Source organism: Leptodactylus fuscus, chromosome 3 (genome assembly GCF_031893055.1).
Source record: "Leptodactylus fuscus isolate aLepFus1 chromosome 3, aLepFus1.hap2, whole genome shotgun sequence".
NCBI classification, from domain to species: domain Eukaryota; kingdom Metazoa; phylum Chordata; class Amphibia; order Anura; family Leptodactylidae; genus Leptodactylus; species Leptodactylus fuscus.
The window spans coordinates 22,710,947-22,732,332 of NC_134267.1; the positions used below are offsets into that span (position 1 = coordinate 22,710,947).

Genomic DNA, 21,386 nt, shown 5'->3' on the forward strand with positions numbered 1-21,386 from the left:
GGGTTTTTTAGAGGCTCCCTCCACCATGAATTTGCCCAAACTGGGCTGTTTAGAGGCTCCCTCCACCATGAATTGGTCCAAACTGGGCTGGTTAGAGGCTCCCTCCACCATGAATTTCCCAAAACTTGGCTGTTTAGAGGCTCCCTCCACCATTAATTGGTCCAAACTGGGCTGGTTAGAGGCTCCCTCCACCATGAATTTGCCCAAACTGGCCTGTTTAGAGGCTCCCTCCACCATGAATTTGCCCAAACTGGGCTGGTTAGAGGCTCCCTCCACCATGAATTGGTCCAAACTGGGGTTTTTAGAGGCTCCCTCCACCATGAATTGGTCCAAACTTGGCTGTTTAGAGGCTCCCTCCACCATGAATTGGTCCAAACTGGGCTGGTTAGAGGCTCCCTCCACCATTAATTGGTCCAAACTGGGCTGGTTAGAGGCTCCCTCCACCATGAATTTGCCCAAACTGGCCTGTTTAGAGGCTCCCTCCACCATGAATTTGCCCAAACTGGGCTGGTTAGAGGCTCCCTCCACCATGAATTGGTCCAAACTGGGGTTTTTAGAGGCTCCCTCCACCATGAATTGGTCCAAACTTGGCTGTTTAGAGGCTCCCTCCACCATGAATTGGTCCAAACTGGGGTGGTTAGAGGCTCCCTCCACCATTAATTGGTCCAAACTGGGCTGGTTAGAGGCTCCCTCCACCATTAATTGGTCCAAACTGGGCTGGTTAGAGGCTCCCTCCACCATTAATTGGTCCAAACTGGGCTGGTTAGAGGCTCCCTCCACCATGAATTTGCCCAAACTGGGCTGGTTAGAGGCTCCCTCCACCATGAATTGGTCCAAACTGGGTTTTTTAGAGGCTCCCTCCACCATGAATTTGCCCAAACTGGGCTGGTTAGAGGCTCCCTCCACCATGAATTGGTCCAAACTGGGGTTTTTAGAGGCTCCCTCCACCATGAATTTGCCCAAACTGGGGTGTTTAGAGGCTCCCTCCACCATGAATTTGCCCAAACTCTGCTGGTTAGAGGCTCCCTCCACCATGAATTTGCCCAAACTCTGCTGGTTAGAGGCTCAATCCACCCTGATTTTCAAAACAAATGTTGGTGCCAACCTCAACTTACTACAAGGGCCAAATTCACTGCTGGTGACAAGCTCTCCTCACTGCAAGTGCCAAATACACATGTTTCAAGGTGTTTTCCTACTGTCAGAGAGGTGGTATTGAGTGTGTAAAGTGTGTAGTTGTTAGGCTGTGATGTTGGGGTAATAGAGGGTCTTTGGTGTGTTAGATGCCCCCAGACATGCTTCCCCTGCTGTCCCAGTGTCATTCCAGAGGTGTTGGCATCATTTCCTGGGGTGTCATAGTGGACTTGGTGACCCTCCAGACACGGATTTGGGTTTCCCCCTTAACGAGTATCTGTTCCCCATAGACTATAATGGGGTTCGAAACCCGTTCGAACACACGAACATTGAGCGGCTGTTCGAATCGAATTTCGAACCTCGAACATTTTAGTGTTCGCTCATCTCTACTTATAATACTTATTTGGTCTCTTATTATTTAGGGCTCAATGTCCACAACGATCTTCTCTACCAGCTTTTCGCTCGATATTCAGACGCCGAAGGAAGGTTGAGTTTTGTCGACTACATTATTTGTGCGGTGCGACTGAAGGGCGCTCTGAGTAAGTGCAGAATCAAACTGGTACCCTAAATAATGTGTGCCCCGATGTGTGTCTGCAGTGGCCGAATGCACTATGGGAGCGCTAATATATATGCAAACGTTGACTTTTATAGCGCTATTGACTTTGTGAGGTTCTTAGTGAACACTTTGATCAAATTTTGTTGGCCCATCATGAATGGCAATGGAAGGGTTGCAGCCTGTTTCTAGTTCTTTTTTCTACAATATATCAGCCCAGGCTGCCATATTGTGATAGTTAACTATTTCTGTTCCGCAATTTCAGAAACATTTTACACGCTGTCAGAGGATGGTAAAGGAGCTTACGTACATTTCGAGAAGGTGAGTGTTCAATATGGACGATGGGATTTCTAGATTATATTCATGACAGGTAATAAAGGAATTTATTTAAGTGGGACCACCCATGAAGAACAGCCAAGGATCCCATTGCTAAACTTAGAAATGAAGGATAAATATAATCTTCTCACTCTTTATCAAACTGCAGCAATGTCTGCACGATCCTGACACAATCATCTCCTGGAAATCCTCCAGGGAGCACAAGGTTAATCTACTTCATTTTAAGCTGGAGACTGACTAAGGAGTTGGGGCTTGGCCAAGGGGGCAAGTCTAAAAGGGGTTGTCCATGGATAATGGATACTGTTGACCTTATCCACAGTTTACTACTAAATAAGACTCAGATAACACCTCTCTTTTGTCCTACTTCTGAGAGGGTAGGGGGGGGAGAAGCTCCTGCTGCAAGCAGTTTTCATACATTCAGACATGGGACGGTGAGGAGGAGACTATAAGTATAATTGATATTCTTTTATATATATTTAATTGACTTTTTTCTAGTGGATACAAAGTATGATATAGAATGGATTCTTAGAAACTTTATCAGGGGAGGGAGAGGCTCCTGCTGCAGCCAGTTATGTTACACCTAGACAAAGGACAATCAGGCGATGAATAAAATCAAATGAATTGACAAATATTTTACTTTTTTTCTACTGGATACAATTTATGGTATAGAATGAATTCTCAGAACCTTTAATCCTACTGTGGACAGGTTAGAAAGAGGGGGGGGAGGTTCCTACTGCAGCCAGTTATGTTACACCTAGACACGGGACAATGAGGAGATGAATAACATGAAATTAATTGACATATATTTAACTTTTTTCTAGTGGATACAACTTATGGTGTAGAACGAATTTTCAGAACCTTACGGACTCTACTGCAATGGTTGGTGGGCAGTGGCTATCACTGACCAAAAGAACAAGAATCCTCATCGTTCTGGATTACTGGACTTCTACTTATTTCCATCCCTTCCTGTTATTCAGTTTCTTTTGGAAGAAGACTCTATATTTTATCTTCATAGAATTCTTACAATATTCCCATCTTGGATTTCTTGTATGGTTGCAGAGATGGATTATATGGGACATAGGTAGTCTGGTCATAGACATAAAAACTCCACCTCGTGGATGACCAGACCTTGGGCCACCAACACCAGCAACATAGGAAACATGTGATGATGTTCCTCAGACCTCAGAAAACTTGTCCATCCTTGTCCATCTTGTCCATCCTCAGCCCAGTAGGTCGAAAAGGATAAAAAGGATAACACCACTTGTTTGAGCCATGTGGCCTTCTGGCTTGTCTACCTTGACTGCTACATTAGCAAATTCAGTGGACATAGAATCCTCCAATTCTAATGGAAGACCTGAAGAACTCATAAACAAGTCTGAGATCTTGCTTTGAAGGAGTTGGTTGCTTAAAACTTAGAAAGGGTCACCATCTTGGTTTTCACAGCAGCTTCCCCTTTGCTTACCCCTTGCGCAGAACTGAATTTTTCACATGAGCCTTGGACCATGGAAGTTATAATGATGTGGTCGAGAAGGAGCAACTATCTTATCTGTTGTCAGACTTGGACATGAAAAAATTTGAGGCCCACCCTTGAGCTATACAGAAGACGCCCAAGTCTAATTTTCTTTTCATCCTAACTTTTCCTCCTCACACATGGGACTATCTGGTCAACACGACACTCACGATAAATTATCTGTGAAATAATCCAAATTTGATAAAACCCTCCAAGAACTATCATTCATATTGAGTGGTCTACTGGACCTCAGGGGGTCTGTTGTGGTGGGATCCATTATTCTGCTAGAACTTGGTCTAATGGTGGTCTAAGGCAACTGGAGGGATCTGTATTAGTACACATTGATCTATAGGTGTCTTATGTTTATGATTTAACATATTGGTGTGTTTTTAAGATCAAATATAATGAACCTCTAATATTCAGATATGTAAATCTAGTGATTGCTGTTACCAATGTAACTCTGTGTGGATATGGTGGCTGGGGGTCTGACTGCTGGGACCCCCACTGATTGCAAAAGAAGATACCTTGTCCTGTGAATGGAGTGGTACTGTGCATGTATGACCATGACTCCATTCACTTGCAGGCATTGTACATTGCTAGCCCTATCAGTCCCACTGAATTAAATAGAGCTGTGTTCATACATGTGCATTAGTGCCAAGTTGGCAAACAGTATTATAGACCATGTAGTGCTCGTATGGGAAGGACTGGTGCGGAAACTAGCAAATCAGCCCCTGGTTTGGCTTAGATACTAGTTATGTTACAAGGCCTGTTAAAGTGTTGGACATTGACCTATATCAGGGGTGGGCAATTAATTTTCCCATGGGCCCACATGAGAAATTGTAACGGTTCTAGACGGCCATGCGCACAGCGGCAAATTTAGCTCCACCCACTTCTCCGCTGACTCCGCCCATTCTCGTCATTTTTTCATGTGTCCCACACAGTATAATCCTCCTACAATCACCTCCACATTATGTTTCCCTCCAAATGTCCCACAGTATTAAGTCCGTCTCCTGGTGCCCCAGTATAAACCAGCAGAAACTGGAGGGGACATTAACTGGGGGCAACTAGAGGCAGACATGTCCCCCTCCAGCTACCCCCCATGATTTAATATCCTCTTCCAGCTGCCTCCCATGGTTTAATATCCTCCTCCATCTGCCCCCTAATTTAATGTCCCCCCTCTATGTGCATTCAGTTTAACTGCCCTCCTACATCTGCCCCTAGTCCTTCCTCTTGCTCACACATGCTGTCTCTTCTCTCTTTATCATCCAGCAGCTCCCATTGCCGGCAGCTTGCAGGAAGCACACAGTCTCGTGTGGCTCCTCCCACTAACGAATCATAGCCTATCCTGGTGATAGGCTGCGATGACATCATCACAGGTCCTTGAGCATCTGCCCCCTAGTATTTTAATGTCCTCCTTCCATGTGCATTCAGTTTACCTGCCCCCCTACATCTGCCCCTAGTCCCCCCTCTTGCTCACACATGTTGTCTCTTCTCTCTTTATCATCCAGCAGCCCCCATTGTCGGCAGCTTGCAGCAAGCACACAGTCCCGTGTGGTTCCGCCCACTAATGAGTCATAGCCTATCCTGGTGATAGGCGGTGATGACATCATCACAGGTCCTTGAAAAAACTTCCACTAGTTATGCGGGCTGGATAGAAGCAGTCAGAGGGCCGGATGTGGCCCGCGGGTCGTACGTTGCCCATGTCTGACCTACAGGATAACTACTTTCTCTCCATTCGAGCATGGAATTTGGGAACATTGGAGGTCCGAGTGGCCATACCATTACCTATCCATACTTAGATGACAAAGCCCCTTTCATTTAATTGCTGGTCACAGAGTTACCTTTTGTTAGACATCTTGAAGTCTTCTCTGCTGTTATCAGGCCAGATCCTGGACCCACTAGAGCAGTGGCGTAACTAGGAATGGCGGGGCCCCGTGGCGAACTTTTGACATGGGGCCCCCCCCCCCCCATCCCAACTGACGCCGAAGACCTCGACCGACCCCCTCCTCCGCACTCTATTATGTCCCTTACTTGCCCCTGCACACAGTATTAACCCCAATAGTGTCCCCTGCACACACAGTATTAACCCCAATAGTGTCCCCTGCACACACAGTATTAACCCCAATAGTGTCCCCTGCACACACAGTATTAACCCCAATAGTGTCCCCTGCACACACAGTATTAACCCCAATAGTGTCCCTTGCACACACAGTATTAACCCCAATAGTGTCCCCTGCACACACAGTATTAACCCCAATAGTGTCCCCTGCACACACAGTATTAACCCCAATAGTGTCCCCTGCACACACAGTATTAACCCCAATAGTGTCCCCTGCACACACAGTATTAACCCCAATAGTGTCCCTTGCACACACAGTATTAACCCCAATAGTGTACCTTGCACACAGTATTAACCCCAATAGTGGCCCCTGCACACACAGTATTAACCCCAATAGTGTCCCCTGTACACAGTATTACGTTCCTCTGTGGACACCCATAAACAATTATTATACTCTGGGGTCTTTTCAGACCCCAGAGTATAATAATCGGAGACCCGGGAAATAAAAACATAAAAAAAAAAAACAAAACACTGTTGCTTCTTACCTGTTCCCCGGCTCCTGTGCTGTGCTGTCCTCCTCTCGCGTCCTTCGTTAATGACGTCGGACGTCACATGACCCGGGAAGCATGTCACATGGGTTCATGTGACGTCAGAGACGTCAGACAGCAGTAGGACGGAGGCCTGGCAGGATCGCGGAGAGGTAAGTAACAGTTTTTTATGTTCCCTTACCTCTCCGGTCCGCCGATCATTATACTCGGGGGTCTGCAAAGACCCCCGAGTATAATGATAGCCCTTGTGGGGCCCGCGGTGTCACTTGCCGATCCCGGCACAGCCAGGATCGGCAAGTGAATAGGGCCCGTAACTGCCTATTGAAAAAAAACCGCAGCGGTAGCGGCTGTCACCGGGCCCCCTAATGGCCCGGGCCCTGTGGCAGCTGCTACTGCTGCTACCACGGTAGTTACGCCACTGCACTAGAGGGTCGTCTGGTCACACAATATGAGTCTTCTGTAATACCAGATTGTATATATTGGGGATATTTGTAGGAGAAACAGCGCCGCTCTTGTCCATAGGCTGAGTCTGGTATTGCAGTGCACCTAATAGAACAATCTATAGACAAAGATGGTGCAGCTATTGGACCAAGATCTAATTCAGATCTAAATACATGGCACCCAATGATCCAGAATACTGCAAAATAGGCGTAGAACAAAGTAGTCCCATAATGGATTAGTAAGAAATTGTCTAGGGCTCATGTAAGGTGGACCCAATGTTATAATTATATGGTTTGACATGGGGCTGCACCCAAGGGTGTTGGCTAAGAAACCTCAAGGTGATCACCATGTAACCTATGTATTGAATCTGGACTTCTCTGCGGGAGGGTTACCAGGTCGAGAACCAGAGAGATACTGGTGCATAGCAATGAAGTGTCAGGCAGAATAATGGTGAGGGACAGGCCTAAGGTTCAGGGGGTTTGGTTAGTGAAAGGATAAACAAGGTCAACAAGGAATCCAAAGGAGACAACATGGCGGAGCGAGGTAAGGAACCAGCCAGAGGTCAATACACAAAATAAAGGGAAAACCAATGGACAAAACGTAACAGAAATAGATGGGACCTAAATGTTCAGGCCCACATGAGGGGGCTGAGGAAAACTAAGTAGTCCAGAAAACTCAGGGAAGGGCTGGAGAATGCATTAGCAGTGAGCGTACCCTAAAAACGCAGCAGGAACCGGGAAGGAAAGGGTGCAAAATTGACCAGAGGCCGAAGTCAGCAGCAAAGAAGAGGAAGAGGACTGTGGCACCCCTTTCTATGACATCACTTCCTGCTCTACAACTATTGGTTGAAGCTGCACCTCACCGACTTCCTGTTTCGCCGGACCCTGTATATATTCCATACCTAACAATCGTAATATAGAGAGGTCTCTGCTCCTTTTTAGTTGTTCCCTCCTAGATTTGGACAAGAAATCCTCAGTATTATCAGTATTAAACAAAAGTTCTTCCAGTAGCTGAAGCTTTATATGGTGTAATACCTCATTTGTCCTTTGGGGGTGCTGCAGGGAAATGAAACACTCTGATACAATACATTTTAAAAATGTATTCAAAGCAAATCATGACTTTTTTAATAACTTTTCTAACCTGTTTTATTTTGTAATTGAGGCGGCCATCTTGTCTGAGCTTCTCTTCTGATCTGTTAGTAGCCTTTAGTGACATGCTTTACGGCATCATCAAGGCAAAAGTCGACTCATTGAGGTCTATGGAGAGTTTTCTGTGTAGGAAGGGCAAGGAGATAAACTGTAATGATGAGTCAGTGGTGTTATCTTTATTAAAGAAGTGACAAATGCAAAGAAAACCCCTGAAAAATTTACAAGTCTGTTATTAGGCTTAGTGGTCAGAGTAAAAAAAATGAAATATATAGTAAATTAGATTACTTAGGGTCCCAGCGGAGACTTTACAATCAGGGGATTCTTCTGCCATCGGGAATGAATTTAAAAATCAGTTAAAAAAAATCCTATTTTTTATTACCTTATTTCCTCTGCAGGAATCGCATCTAGTATAAGACTCCACAACAGAATAAAAGTGACCGCACAAATATAACGGAGACACAACATCTCGGCCATCACTAGGAATTTACCTCCGACGTCAGACCCAGAGATTGTGTAACCCGAAGTGCAGAGATTAGGTTTTGGGATGAGAATTGTAAATCATCGGGGCTGCTGCAATGAATAGCATTCTTATTCTAATCATGCAAATGCAATTTTACAGAATCCAAGGGGACATTAACTTTCACAACTTGATGATAATTGTAAAATGCCTAAAACTACACCCTGCTGTTTGCACAATTCTCATTAAGTTTGGCAACACTGACTGCTTGGCATGTATCTGAATACTAATCCTGCCTGGTGGAGCACAGAATGTATTACCAGGGCCATACACGTGTCATTCTCATTACAGCTCTACGGACAAGGGACTCGGATAATTACATTCCTTCTTAAAGGGCTTGTCTATTGTCAGATCAATATTGAGAGACACATGTTAATGCTTGTAGAATAAAAAGTTCTACAATTGCGATTAATGTGTGCAAAGCAATGGCCTGATGGAGCGTCATGCACATAGGTGACGATGGACTAAGCATTAGCACGTTTTCCATTGCTGCACTAACTCTTTCTACCACTAGAGGGGGCAGTAGAGTGTTGCACCACTTTGCGTGTCCTCCAAAAAACCTCTCCAGTGGCTACCTGCGACTGAATGCTGATGCAGTGCACAGAGTTTTCCGGGATCCAGTTGCGCCAAATGAATGGGCCTAGTCCGGAGGGAGTGTCGTGCCGCGGACTCCCGTGGCTGATTCAGCCACAGAAGAAAGGGCATGTCGCTTCTTTTTTTCCGTCAGCGGGAACAAACCCATTGGAAATTCAATGGCAGGCGTTTTTGACACGGATTCCGCGTCAAAATCCGAACCAAAAAACCTCGTGTGAACTTACCCTAAGTGTAAACCTTGTATAACAGACTCTTGTCAGAGCTGAATATCCAGGGCTGTGAAGTGGCGACTCCAGCTTTATAATGAACTGGTGGATTATCTTTGCTTATATGATACAATTATTAGGGTTGAGCAATCGGGATCGGAAAAGATCGGACTCGAGTATAAGCCGAGGGGGGCTTTTTCAGCACAAAAAAAATCCGGTACAACCCCTTTAAGGTCCGAATGCGGTTTGTGTGTCATTATGACCTATGTAAATATATGACTCCTAGGGTCTGACGTCTGGGACCGCCACCGATCCATGGACTCCTGGTCTTGTTGCAAGACCTGCAGAAGGGTCATACATTGACGTATAGGACAACTATTACTATCCAGCAGGTGGCGCTATGGGCACAGCTTAATTTTTAGGATGGTGAGCTTTTTTGCACAACTGCCCTATTCACACAGGGAACCATGAAGTCTACTGTGCTACCATGGCAGATCCAGGGACCACTGGAGGGTCTTCTGGTCCTTTGGTGGGACAATGTGGCCATTATAGCCAAAAATAAGCAAGACGGTTCAAACTGGATTAGACCTGAATTTTCCAAAAATTTCAGACTATCCCAAACCCAAACATTTTAAAAAATTTTCATGAATCACTATTATACATGTATAAGGAAAATGTTTTTGTACCCTTAGCCAGTGGGTAGGAAATATAAAAACAAAAAACTTGAGAGTCTTCAGTAGGTGATACCTTTTTTAATGGCTAACTCATAATGATGACAGATTACTACGTTTTGAAGCTCTCGGCTTCTTCTTCAGGTATATCTACAAACTATCCTCTATAGATCCTCTCCCAGAGGGAACCATCTTGGCCACCATGGATGTAGAATCCTTGTACTCCAACATCCCACACCAGGACGGTATAAACGCCTCCCAGTTTTTCAGCGAAAAGCGAGATATGAACGCTGAATTGGTGGTGAAACTCACAAAATTCATCCTCACCCACAATTACTTCTCTTTTGGTGACTGTATCTATCTACAGCAGACCGGCACTGCAATGGGGAGCAAAATGGCGCCACAGTACGCTAATCTCTTCATGGCTAAACTTGAGAGTGACTTCCTATCCACCTGCACCACCAGGCCTCTGGCCTACTACTGTTTCATTGACGATATCCTAATCATTTGGACTGGGTCTGAACAACAGCTGAAAACCTTCCATGAACAATTCAACCAGTTCCATCCCACCATCAACCTGACACTCAATGACTCCTTCTCTGAAATAAACTTGCTGGACGCAGTCATCAAGATACAGGACAAGAAAATTGAGACATTGCTGTATCGGAAACCAATTGACCGCCCTACCTACCTAAGATGGGATAGCTTTCATCCAAAACACATAAAGAACTCCATTGTCTATAACCAGGCCATCAGATATCATCGCATATGTTCAGACCCTGCAGATAGAGACAAACACCTTGGAGGCCTCAGAAACACATTCTTGAGGCAGGGTTACCATCCAAGAACAATTGAAAACCAAATCACCAGAGCCACCAGAATACCAAGATCGGATTTATTAAAATACAATACCAAACAGGAAAACAATCGGGTGCCCCTGGTTGTCACATATAACCCACACCTGGAGACGCTGAGAGGAATCACACGCAAATTACATCCACTACTGCAATAAGACCACCGTCTAAAATCCATATTTCCAGACCCCCCTCTCCTGTGCTACAGACAACCACCAAACCTCAGGAATATGATTATTAGCAGCTCACTGTCACCTCCAACTAACACAGGAATATTTCCATGTGGACAGAAAAGGTGCAAAACCTGCCCGCACATACTGACCACTGACAGGATAGAGATACCAAACTCTGACAGGGAATATAAAATCCCAGGGACGTTCACCTGTAACACCCCCCCCCCCCCATTGTAGTGTATTTAATAATGTGCACCAAATGTTCCACTGAAAATCTGTATGTTGGAGAGACCGGTCAGAAGCTCAGAATGAGAATGAACACACATCGCTATACAATTAGAGAACAGAGAATGGACCTTCCCGTGTCAAAACATTTTAGCAGTGAAGATCATAATATCAACAATGACATGAAATTTTTGGAGGAAAAAGAGACGGATTTATGAGTACAAGCTGATGACCTTATTTAACCCTCTCGAGAATGGGATGAATCTGTCACATGGGTTCATGGCATCCTACAGAAATCACTGAACTGAAACAGCCATCAAAGACATCCTCTGAACTGATAAGAACATTTCAAACTGATGAATTGTTTAGTTGATTAGTTGTATAACCAATAACCTTCTTCCAGCCCCCTACTAGAATTCTATTCCTAGGTGTCCCTCTGTACATAAATATGCACTATGCAATATGACTCTCAAGTTTTTTGTTTTTATTATAAATGTAGGGTTCATTCACAGGAATTCCTTGTCATTTTCGGCCGACATATTAGGGCACAGGCTTCAGGATTCAGTTGCTGATCAGACCCAGATGAATGTGCCAGATCACGAAGGAGTCTCGAGCCTTGGCATCTGCAGTAAGATCAAGCAGGTCACTTATTTTTTTGAGTGTCCTGCTATGACCTTTGCCCCTCCTTGAAAACAACGGCTGGCAAATCATGGGCGGAATCTGTCACGGAATCAGAAGAGGAATCCGCCCCAACATGTGAACGTACCCTAATACTCACCTCTTCTGGGATCCATCGGGGTCCTCTTTGGTGGTCTTCTGGTCCCTTCCCATCTTATGGGTGATGTAACAAGTCACCGGGGATATTCTGTGGCCCGTGATTGGGCCTCCTGGATCATGTAGGGCGTGTCTTGACACTTATAGATATATATTAAAGACTAGGGCTTGTTATTGGAGAACTTCTGTGACTTTTTGGCCACCACTCCGCCCGCCTCTGCTGACATACAATAATCTCTACTGAAATGGACTCAGCCTCTAATCCATTATTTTGGACAATGTTGTCTTTGAGTCATTGCCATATTAAACCACCTGAACAGAGTAAACAGTGGCGAGAATGGAAGAATCAACACGTACCGAGGAGAACCGAGGCTGAAATCTGTACAGACATCAATAACATGGTGAAAGGCGGCTGAGCCCCAATACTCACCCTGCAGTCTCATCTGTACCTAACATCAGACCATGCACAGATCCCTGGACTAGAGCACCAGACACCCAAAGTCTCCAAAAATATTTCCTTAAAGTAAAAATCTACATAAAGTTTAATTAGTTCAGAAATAGACTTTGCCTTTAAGCCCTTCACCATTTCCGAAATCTATGCTTGTTGTCAGTGACTAATAACACTATGGCTACCATTCAGAGACAGTAACCCTGTACATAGTGAGTCCTGCTCTCAGAAGAGAGGTGGAGACAATTGTATCCAATGTAGACAATGCTCTGTGAGCTCAACATACAAATATATCCAGTGTAGACAATGCTCTGTGAGCTGAACATACGATTGTATCCAGTGTAGACAATGCTCTGTGAGCTTCAATAGTAGGGTTGAGTGATCAGGATCGGAAAGATCAGATCCCGATCGGCGATCAAGCAAATTTCATGATCGCGATCGGGATCATGAAAGAAAATGATCGAAAATCGGATTTTAAAAACAATCCTGAAATCTCAAGATCGGCTCAACCCTAGTCAACAGCCTTGACTCCAGACTGATACATTGTGGCTAGGGTTGAGCGATCTTTTTAGGTGGGATCGAGATCGGTGATTATTTCCCACAATGCTTTGCTACTGACCAAGCATTGTGGGAAAAGATAACAATTGAGTATTGTATACTCAGTGTAAAGGCTCCGCTGCGGTTCCATAGGAATGAATGGAAGCAGCCGGCACACAGCCTTAACCCCCTGCGCGCTGACTGCGTCCATTCATTCTAATGGGAGACTAGCTAACATCTCTAGTAGCTACTTACCTGCGGAGATGGCTGGTCCGGTGCCCGGTGTTCTCGTTCTTCTTCGCTTTGCTGCCCCCACCTCCCAGGTTAGTGTTAAAGAGCTAGGAAGAAGGCGGGGCTTGTGGCTTCGGAGAGTGTGGGCGGGTATAGGGTGGGGAGATGTCACGTCTCCCCACCCAGTACCCGCCCACACTCTCCTAACCCGCCCACACTCTCCTAACCTGGGAGGTGGCGGCAGCGAGGCGAGAAGAGCAGCGTGGAGCGGCAGTGAGGCAAAGAAGAACATCGGGCAGCGGAGCAGCCATCTCTGCAGGTAAGTGGACACCAGGGGGGGGCTAAGTAGCCAGAGGATTAAAAAAAAATCCTCTGGCTACTTAGTGATTCGTTACATAGTGTGGATTCTAACAATTGTTAGATTCCATGCTGTATAGTGAATAGCAGTGGCGGATCCAGGGTTTGCGGGGCCCTGGGCAATTGACTTTGGCGGGGCCCTACTTACTGGGGGGTCTCGCACTTCTAACCTGTACTTCCCAACCATTGAAGATTAGAAAGAGGGAACAAAACGTGCGGCGCGCGCAGCGCGCTGCAGCAAATTAGGCCCCACCCACTTTTATGTCGACTCCACCCATTCTCATTCAATTTTCATGTGATTCCACACAGTATAATCCTCCTACAGTCACCCGTAAATTATATCTCCCCCCATTTTCATATACACCCTTCATCTACCCCTAGTTTCATGTCCCCCCCCCTCTATCTCTGTCCCCAGTTTCATGCCATTCTCCCCCTTTATCTGCCCACAGTTTCATTTCCCCCCCGTCTCTGCCCCAGTGTCATGCCGTTCTCCCCCCTTCATCTGCTCCAATGTCATGCCATTCCCCCCCTTCATCTGCCCCAGTGTCATGCCATCCCCCCTTCATCTGCTTCAGTGTCATGCCGTTCTCCCCCCCCCTTCATTTGCCCCAGTGTCATGCCATTCTCCCCCCTTCATCTGCCCCAGTGTCATGCTGTTCTCCCCCCTTCATCTGCCCCAGTGTCATGCTGTTCTCCCCCCCTCCATCTGCCCCAGTGTCATGCTGTTCTCCCCCTCCATCTGCCCCAGTGCCATGCCGTTCTCCCCCTCCATCTGCCCCAGTGCCATGCCGTTCTCCCCCTCCATCTGCCCCAGTGCCATGCCGTTCTCCCCCTCCATCTGCCCCAGTGTCATGCCGTTCTCACGTTCTCACACACACACACACTCACCATTCCTCGTTCCCTCGCAGCTCTCTCCCTCATACACATATTGTAGCCGCGATGTGATGACGTCATCACATCGCGGCTACAAATGCCGGAGCTCAGCGTTAAAGCAGGAGCTGAGCTGTGACAGCTCCTGCTTTAAACGCCTATGTATTCAGCTCATCGGCGTCCTACCGCCAATGAGCTGAAATACATAGGCGTTTAAAGCAGGAGCTGTCAGCTCCTGCTTTAACGCTAAGCTCAGTTGGAATCGGGACATGCCGACTGGGACCATTTTGTTAGGTCCTGGCCGCACCGCGGGGCCCCGCTAAGCGCGGGGCCCCGGGCGATGTCCCGGCTCGCCCGGCCCTGGATCCGCCCCTGGTGAATAGGATTGTTTTTAAAATCCGATCTCCGATTAGTAAAATTCCATTGACTTGCATTGGGATCGGAATTGGGATCGAGATCGGGTTCGAATGAAAAATGATTGGAAATCGGATTTCAAAATTGATCCTGAAAAGTCAAGATCGGCTCAACCCTAGTCCACAGCCTTGACTCCAGACTGATACATTGTGGCAAACTAGCAGAGAGATTTGTGCAATGCTGTTGATGTGTTGCGTTCACAGAGCATTGTGTAGACCAGCGGTTCTCCTGCAGTGCACATTCCCCGGGAGTATTCCCCGCCGTCCCTGGTATTATGAATACATAAAAGTACGGTTCCTTTAAAAAGCGGGCTTACTGACTTACGGAGACCTCCCACGTGATGTCACATTATGATGTCATCCTACATAAGGGATGAGGTCACTTTGTATCTTATTTGTTTTCCTTATCTTGTTTTCTTTATAATTATGGGATGTTTTATTGACCGTTCACACTGCTGAATTTATGACCAGGAGCAGTGCATTGTGGGAGCTCCGTCACCGGAATAAGTCACATGACTGGCAGGGGGTGGAGCCAAACCATTATATGACTTTAAAGTCAAATAGACTCGACTTTTTACTGACGTTTCCTCTGGAATTTTGTGAAAGTGAAAACGCAGCGAAAATGGTTCCCAGAAACACGAAACGTACAAGACGGGAACCGGAAAATCCAGTCCTGCCAGATGTGCCGGGATATTATATCACATATTGTCATGGACATGAATGTTATTCATTCATCTGTTATTGTTCTCTGTTATCAGCCAATTTCTACTGGTGAGAGGCCGGGCGTAGGAGAGGTGAATACAAGCTATTGTCCCCTGTTATCAGCCATACATGTGACTGGCAGCAGCTCCTCCTGTTTGATATCCTCAGTAGCTGTATACCTGCAGTGATGTATAACGCTGGCAGGGATTCATGCTGATCACTAATCAAACTGCAGCGCCACCACAGGAGAAATGAAGAACTACACAACATGACATTGTATATCAATGAGTTGTCCATGTAACACCCGTAAGCAGTTCTTAGGAAATTATGAAGCACTGATTTACTGACATGTAGCAATCCCTGGGGTTATACAGGACATCATTAACAACTCAGCTGTCACATAAGCTCATAATACACACCTCAGCTGCTGCAGAACATCATAATACACACCTCAGCTGCTGCAGAACCTCATAATACACACCTCAGCTGCTGCAGAACCTCATAATACACACCTCAGCTGCTGCAGAACCTCATAATACACACCTCAGCTGCTGCAGAACCTCATAATACACACCTCAGCTGCTGCAGAACCTCATAATACACACCTCAGCTGCTGCAGCACCTCATAATACACACCTCAGCTGCTGCAGAACCTCATAATACTCACCTCGGCTGCTGCAAAACCTCATAATACACACCTCAGCTGCTGCAGCACCTCATAATACACACCACGACTGCTGCAGAACCTCATAATACACACCCAGGCTGCTGCAGAACCTCATAATACACACCTCAGCTGCTGCAGAACCTCATAATACACACCACGACTGCTGCAGAACCTCATAATACACACCTCAGCTGCTGCAGAACCTCATAATACACACCACGACTGCTGCAGAACCTCATAATACACACCTCAGCTGCTGCAGAACCTCATAATACACACCTCAGCTGCTGCAGAACATCATAATACACACCTCAGCTGCTGCAGAACATCATAATACACACCTCAGCTGCTGCAGAACCTCATAATACACACCTCAGCTGCTGCAGAACCTCATAATACTCACCTCAGCTGCTGCAGAACCTCATAATACTCACCTCAGCTGCTGCAGAACCTCATAATACACACCTCAGCTGCTGCAGAACCTCATAATACACACCTCAGCTGCTGCAGCACCTCATAATACACACCTCAGCTGCTGCAGAACCTCATAATACACACCTCAGCTGCTGCAGAACCTCATAATACTCACCTCAGCTGCTGCAGAACCTCATAATACACACCTCAGCTGCTGCAGAACCTCATAATACTCACCTCAGCTGCTGCAGAACATCTCTATACATGATTGTCTGGATTACTTTGGCCTTTGTTATTTATTGATCACTTATAGAAAGATTTACCTGTAATGTTTGACAAGTCGTCTCTGTAAATTGAGGGCAATAAACCCCGTGGTCAGGTCTCGCCCAGCCTGAGGGATCATTGTCCTTCCCCTGCTCCAGATATGTCCCCTGTATGTGATAGATATGTAACGTATATTCTATATGTCCCCTGTATTATATGTTTCAGTACGATTCCAGGGATACCAAATTTATATGGTTTTATTTACATTTTAACCCCCTAACAAAAATTGAAAACGTTACAAAAATGTTTTCTAAAAGTCGCCATACTCTGACACTTGTAACTTTTTTATATTTCCGTGTATAGGAATGCGCAGGGCATATTTTATCACAGGATCAGGTGTACTTTTTAGTTATACCATTTTGGGGAATGTCTATTGCTTTGATCATTTTTTATTAAAATTTTTATCAGTGGTGAAATAGCAAAAAAACGGCGGTTCAGCACTTTTGATTTTTTTTTTTTCCAGCTACAACATTCACACCACGGAAAAAAAAAAATTATAGGTTTTTAGACCAGGGGTTTTCAGGGTTGAGCTTTTCAGTTTTTTTTGGGGAGGGGGGTTTACGTTTTTTATTTATTTATTTATTTTTTTTTTTTTACTATTTTATCAGCCCCTCCTCCCCAGGGGGCTTGAACCTGCAATCATTTGACTATAAGTCCCATAGGCTGTGATACAATTGTATTGCAGTTTATGGGAGATTGGCTACATAGCTATTAGGGTTAGTTTAGTTATATATTTTACGGTCATAGGCAACAATAGTCTGCAGACAACTCGTGTTATTACGGAGAATTTTCTAGACATGTTTTGTGCAGGGAGGAGAGAAGATGTGACATCATTTATTGTCAATAGTGATGTAATGATGGTTTATTTATAAAGGTGTTATCTTCTATTGTGATCCTATATGTGATGTAAATGAAGCAACTGCTGAAAATAAATCTTTGGCAAGTGGCAGTCTATTGTTAGGCTTAGTGGCTAGAGTGTAAATTGCAGGATATAGATTAATTATTTTTTTTTTAGATAGATAGATAGATAGATAACATGGAAAATTAAAGATAAAATTATAAAAAATTCTTAAAAATATTTCTAATAAAAACTTGGTTATTTTCAGGCAATACATTCCCTTTAAGCAATTCGTTTGGTTCCTTCCAAGATAACGCTGAGTGTTGACCTTTATAAGTAATTCATTAATAAATTTTCACCTTAGTCCCAGCAAATCCCTGCAGGAAGCGGAGAAGGATCGGCCAGCCATAGGTCAGCGATGATATATAACCCCTATATAGTACATGGTGTTACCAAGATAACTCCTCACGTGTTCCTACTGTCATGTTCACACCTATATACACAGAGATTACAAAGATACATATATACCCATGTTTACATTCTATTCACCTCCTTGGGAGTGTCAGTGGAGAGAACTGGAAGGCGAGAGCCCCAATATAATGGCGGCCCCCGGGCAGTTGCTTCATTTGCCTTCCTTATAACTCAGCTTCTTCCATAGAAGCCACAATGTAGATGTCACACAGGATAGACTCAGGCTATGTCTCCTTCGGGGACATTCTTGACATATCCTTAGATTGATCTTATATCCTTCAGACATGTATGACATGACTAATGGAAGTTTCTTCACAAAGCCCATAGTGACTCACTGCAGGCGAGGCTGATCCCCATATCTTCATATGTCACCTGCAGAGGAGGATTTGGAAGTTTTTAAGCCGATCTTCAGACAGGAAGTTGATTCTGCATGCCAAAGGTCAACCTAGGACATGTCTAAGGGGGTGTATGGAGAGGGGGTCTATGGAGAGGTCTATGGAGAGGAGGTCTATGGAGAGGAGGTCTATGGAGAGGGGGTCTATGGAGAGGGGGTCTATGGAGAGGAGGTCTATGGAGAGGGGGTCCAGCCGAGGCCTTGTCAATGTTCCCAAGTCTTACAAGAAATACCGTTGTTAATAGAAATGTATGAACCTCGCGAGATTTTGTTTTGCGAAGGTTTGTTCGCATGTTCTGTTTTTTGGTCTAAGCCAGACGTGCTATTATATTCCTATTATATTCCTCACTTCAGATTTTTAACAAAAGGGTCTGGGGGGTTGTGTAAAAATTGTTCAGGCCAATTCCTCTTTTATATAAAATTACGCCCCCTATTGGAGGCCCCCACAACCAAGAGTGTCCCCCATGCTAGTGTTCTCTTTTATAAATGATATCCTCTTATATTAATATCCCCCCTAATGTCCCACAAAGTCTAATGTCACCCTCAGTGCCTCCATAAATATAATGTCCCCACCCACCTGGGGTGAGCAGTGAGTATCGGGTCATTACTCACCTCTCTGCTCCCTGCCATTCCTACACTGATGACATCACATGGCCACTGCAGCCAATCAGTGGCCTCAGCATTGATACTTGCATGCATGTCATTCTCAAATAAGTTAATAGATCTGCAGTACAGCCCCATTCCACTGAGTGGCGCTGTAGAGGGGAAACGGCCCAGCACGTTACAGCACCTTCTAGGAGGGGGAGGGGACAGGTCACCAGTTACCAACTGTAAGAGGTGAGAAAACCCACTGGGACCGTAGGACGGGGGGGGGGGGGGGGGGATGGGGGGGGGTCCATTCAAGTCATTGAGGCCGATGAAAATCGATCTTAGAGACACACAAGGCAGGAGCGTGTAAATCTGGTTCTTCCAGCTCCCGGTTGCCTGGGATTATACTTATGTACAGTATAGGACAATGGGAAATATGTTGTATCCCCCAAGGCTAGGTAAACAGCCCGGCGTATACAATGTATACAGGGCTAGCTAGACATGAATGCCTATATATACAGTAGCCCTCGTAGTATTTGCTATGGGTGTTGGTTGGGAGCATTTAGAGTTATAGCTTGTTGGGCCCCACTGCAAAATCTGTAACATCCCCTCCTACATGGGCCAGAGGAACCTTAGAGACTAGAGCTTGGGTGTGATAGAAATTGGGTATGGATCAGCCAATGATAGGGGTCGTATTGAGATTTGTAGGGCACAGACTATTTTAGGATGCAAGGTTGAGGCCGGTATTGGGGTTGTATTGATGGCTACAAGATGGTTCAGGTAGCAAATGTAGAAGAGATGGGTCTGAATGCAAAGATCAAACTGGACCCCTATGATGGTTTTGGGTTTTGTCAGCCAGGGCCAAAAGACCTGAGACAGAGTCTCGTATGGGGTTATCGCCACCCATTACGCCAGGTTCACGCTAACACCATGGTCTCCATCGTTTGGAACTACTGGGGGACCCGGGCCTGTCTACAGAGACTGGTATACCCCATTGACTATAATGGGGTTCACTGGGTGCATGACTTTTCTCTTCCGATTTATGGTTTCAGATGTGAACCCAGGCTTAGCCAAGGAGATTAATGGTTGGCCCATTCTTCATGGACACATAGGCTGCCTCTATTTACCTTCACCCTTGGTCGGTTCATGAGAAGACAATGAACAATGATCGGCAATGAGCTTCAGGGTTAATGAGGACCTTTCACAACCTCCATGGGCTCCAACTATTTCATAGGCGCTCCTCTACCGATTCCCGCACAGTTGGAATATTTTCTCTAGCCCCATCGTTCCTGAGCAATTGCCCTCTCTTTGTACTCGCTCTACACTCTGGCCAAGTCTCAAACCAAGGAGCCCCACTTTCTATGAAATGTGGAATAAAGGGTTGTCCAATTTCAACAACCCCTATAAGATAGTAGGAGGACCTCCCAACAGCAAAGGGACCACATGGATGGAGCCTATATGTTTATGTTGATGTAGGTAGCAGATGGAGAATATTCTATTTTCCCCCAGGGATTGAATTTTTTCAATGACACAGGTTGACACTGATGGTTCAGGACTTTCTTGTCTATGGTTAGCCCTAGGGAAAGAGGGTCAAGAACAGATGCAGAAGACAATGTTCCAGTCTGGGAGAGGTCAGACAAGGAGGGAGACCAGTCATCATGAGAGCTCATCGATGGTTGTACTATATGGCGAACTCCACTCTCCCGACCCAGTCCTGCATCTATAGACCCTGGGCCGGGTATAGTAGCCCATTGGAGCCTCTAAAGCACTTGGGGCAAATTTGTCACCATCTTACCCAGCCTTGCCATGTAACTGTATAGAATATATCCAGTCCTGAACTCTGACCTGGACTCTGAATGAGTTAGAAGATCAGGGGTCTCATTCACTTTAGGGTCCAACAACTTTTCTGTAGGTTTTCAATTCGGACCCCAGACCCAAGTAAGCCGACCTTTACCCAAACTCAATGAGTCCCCCCCTGGGCTAGACCGTCAGTCCACCAGGTATATTGCATTAACCCTTTAAAGGGAGGGAGCTCAGCATGTCAACCCAGATGAGATAGATAGGTTAGGGTCACCTGAATCAGACAGTGATTTTTTGGTAGTAAAGTTAGCACCCAGAGCACATTCACCCCCCGCCCCACGGCCAAAAAACTACCATACTCATAAAGGGTAAGGTTATCTAGCGGGCAGGTGGGCATTGTCATTTAGAAGGTTTTGCAGAGCCCTGACAGGTGAGAATATGAGGCGCGAAGGGCCGGCAGCAGGTTGTGTGTACAACGGTGAGCCCTGTGTGATCTGGCACCTGCTCAGGTGACGTTCCCTTTAGAGGCGGGGGCGGTGTGTATGGAGGAGGGGGGGGGCTCATTTGCCTATTAATAGCATGTAAATACAGG

The 21,386-nt window shown here is 45.7% G+C and overlaps 1 protein-coding gene across 1 annotated transcript in view; it reads left to right on the plus strand.

Annotated features, from left to right (window-relative positions):
• LOC142196879 (calpain-13-like) overlaps nt 1-21,386 on the plus strand; it is a 347,930-nt gene that overhangs the window by 125,463 nt on the left and 201,081 nt on the right. Inside the window, exons 25-27 of the mRNA XM_075266865.1 lie at nt 1,554-1,670; nt 1,950-2,005; nt 2,842-2,899. Coding sequence (XP_075122966.1) covers nt 1,554-1,670; nt 1,950-2,005; nt 2,842-2,862 — 194 coding nt within the window. The 3' untranslated portion in view covers nt 2,863-2,899. The remainder of the gene's footprint in view (nt 1-1,553; nt 1,671-1,949; nt 2,006-2,841; nt 2,900-21,386) is intronic.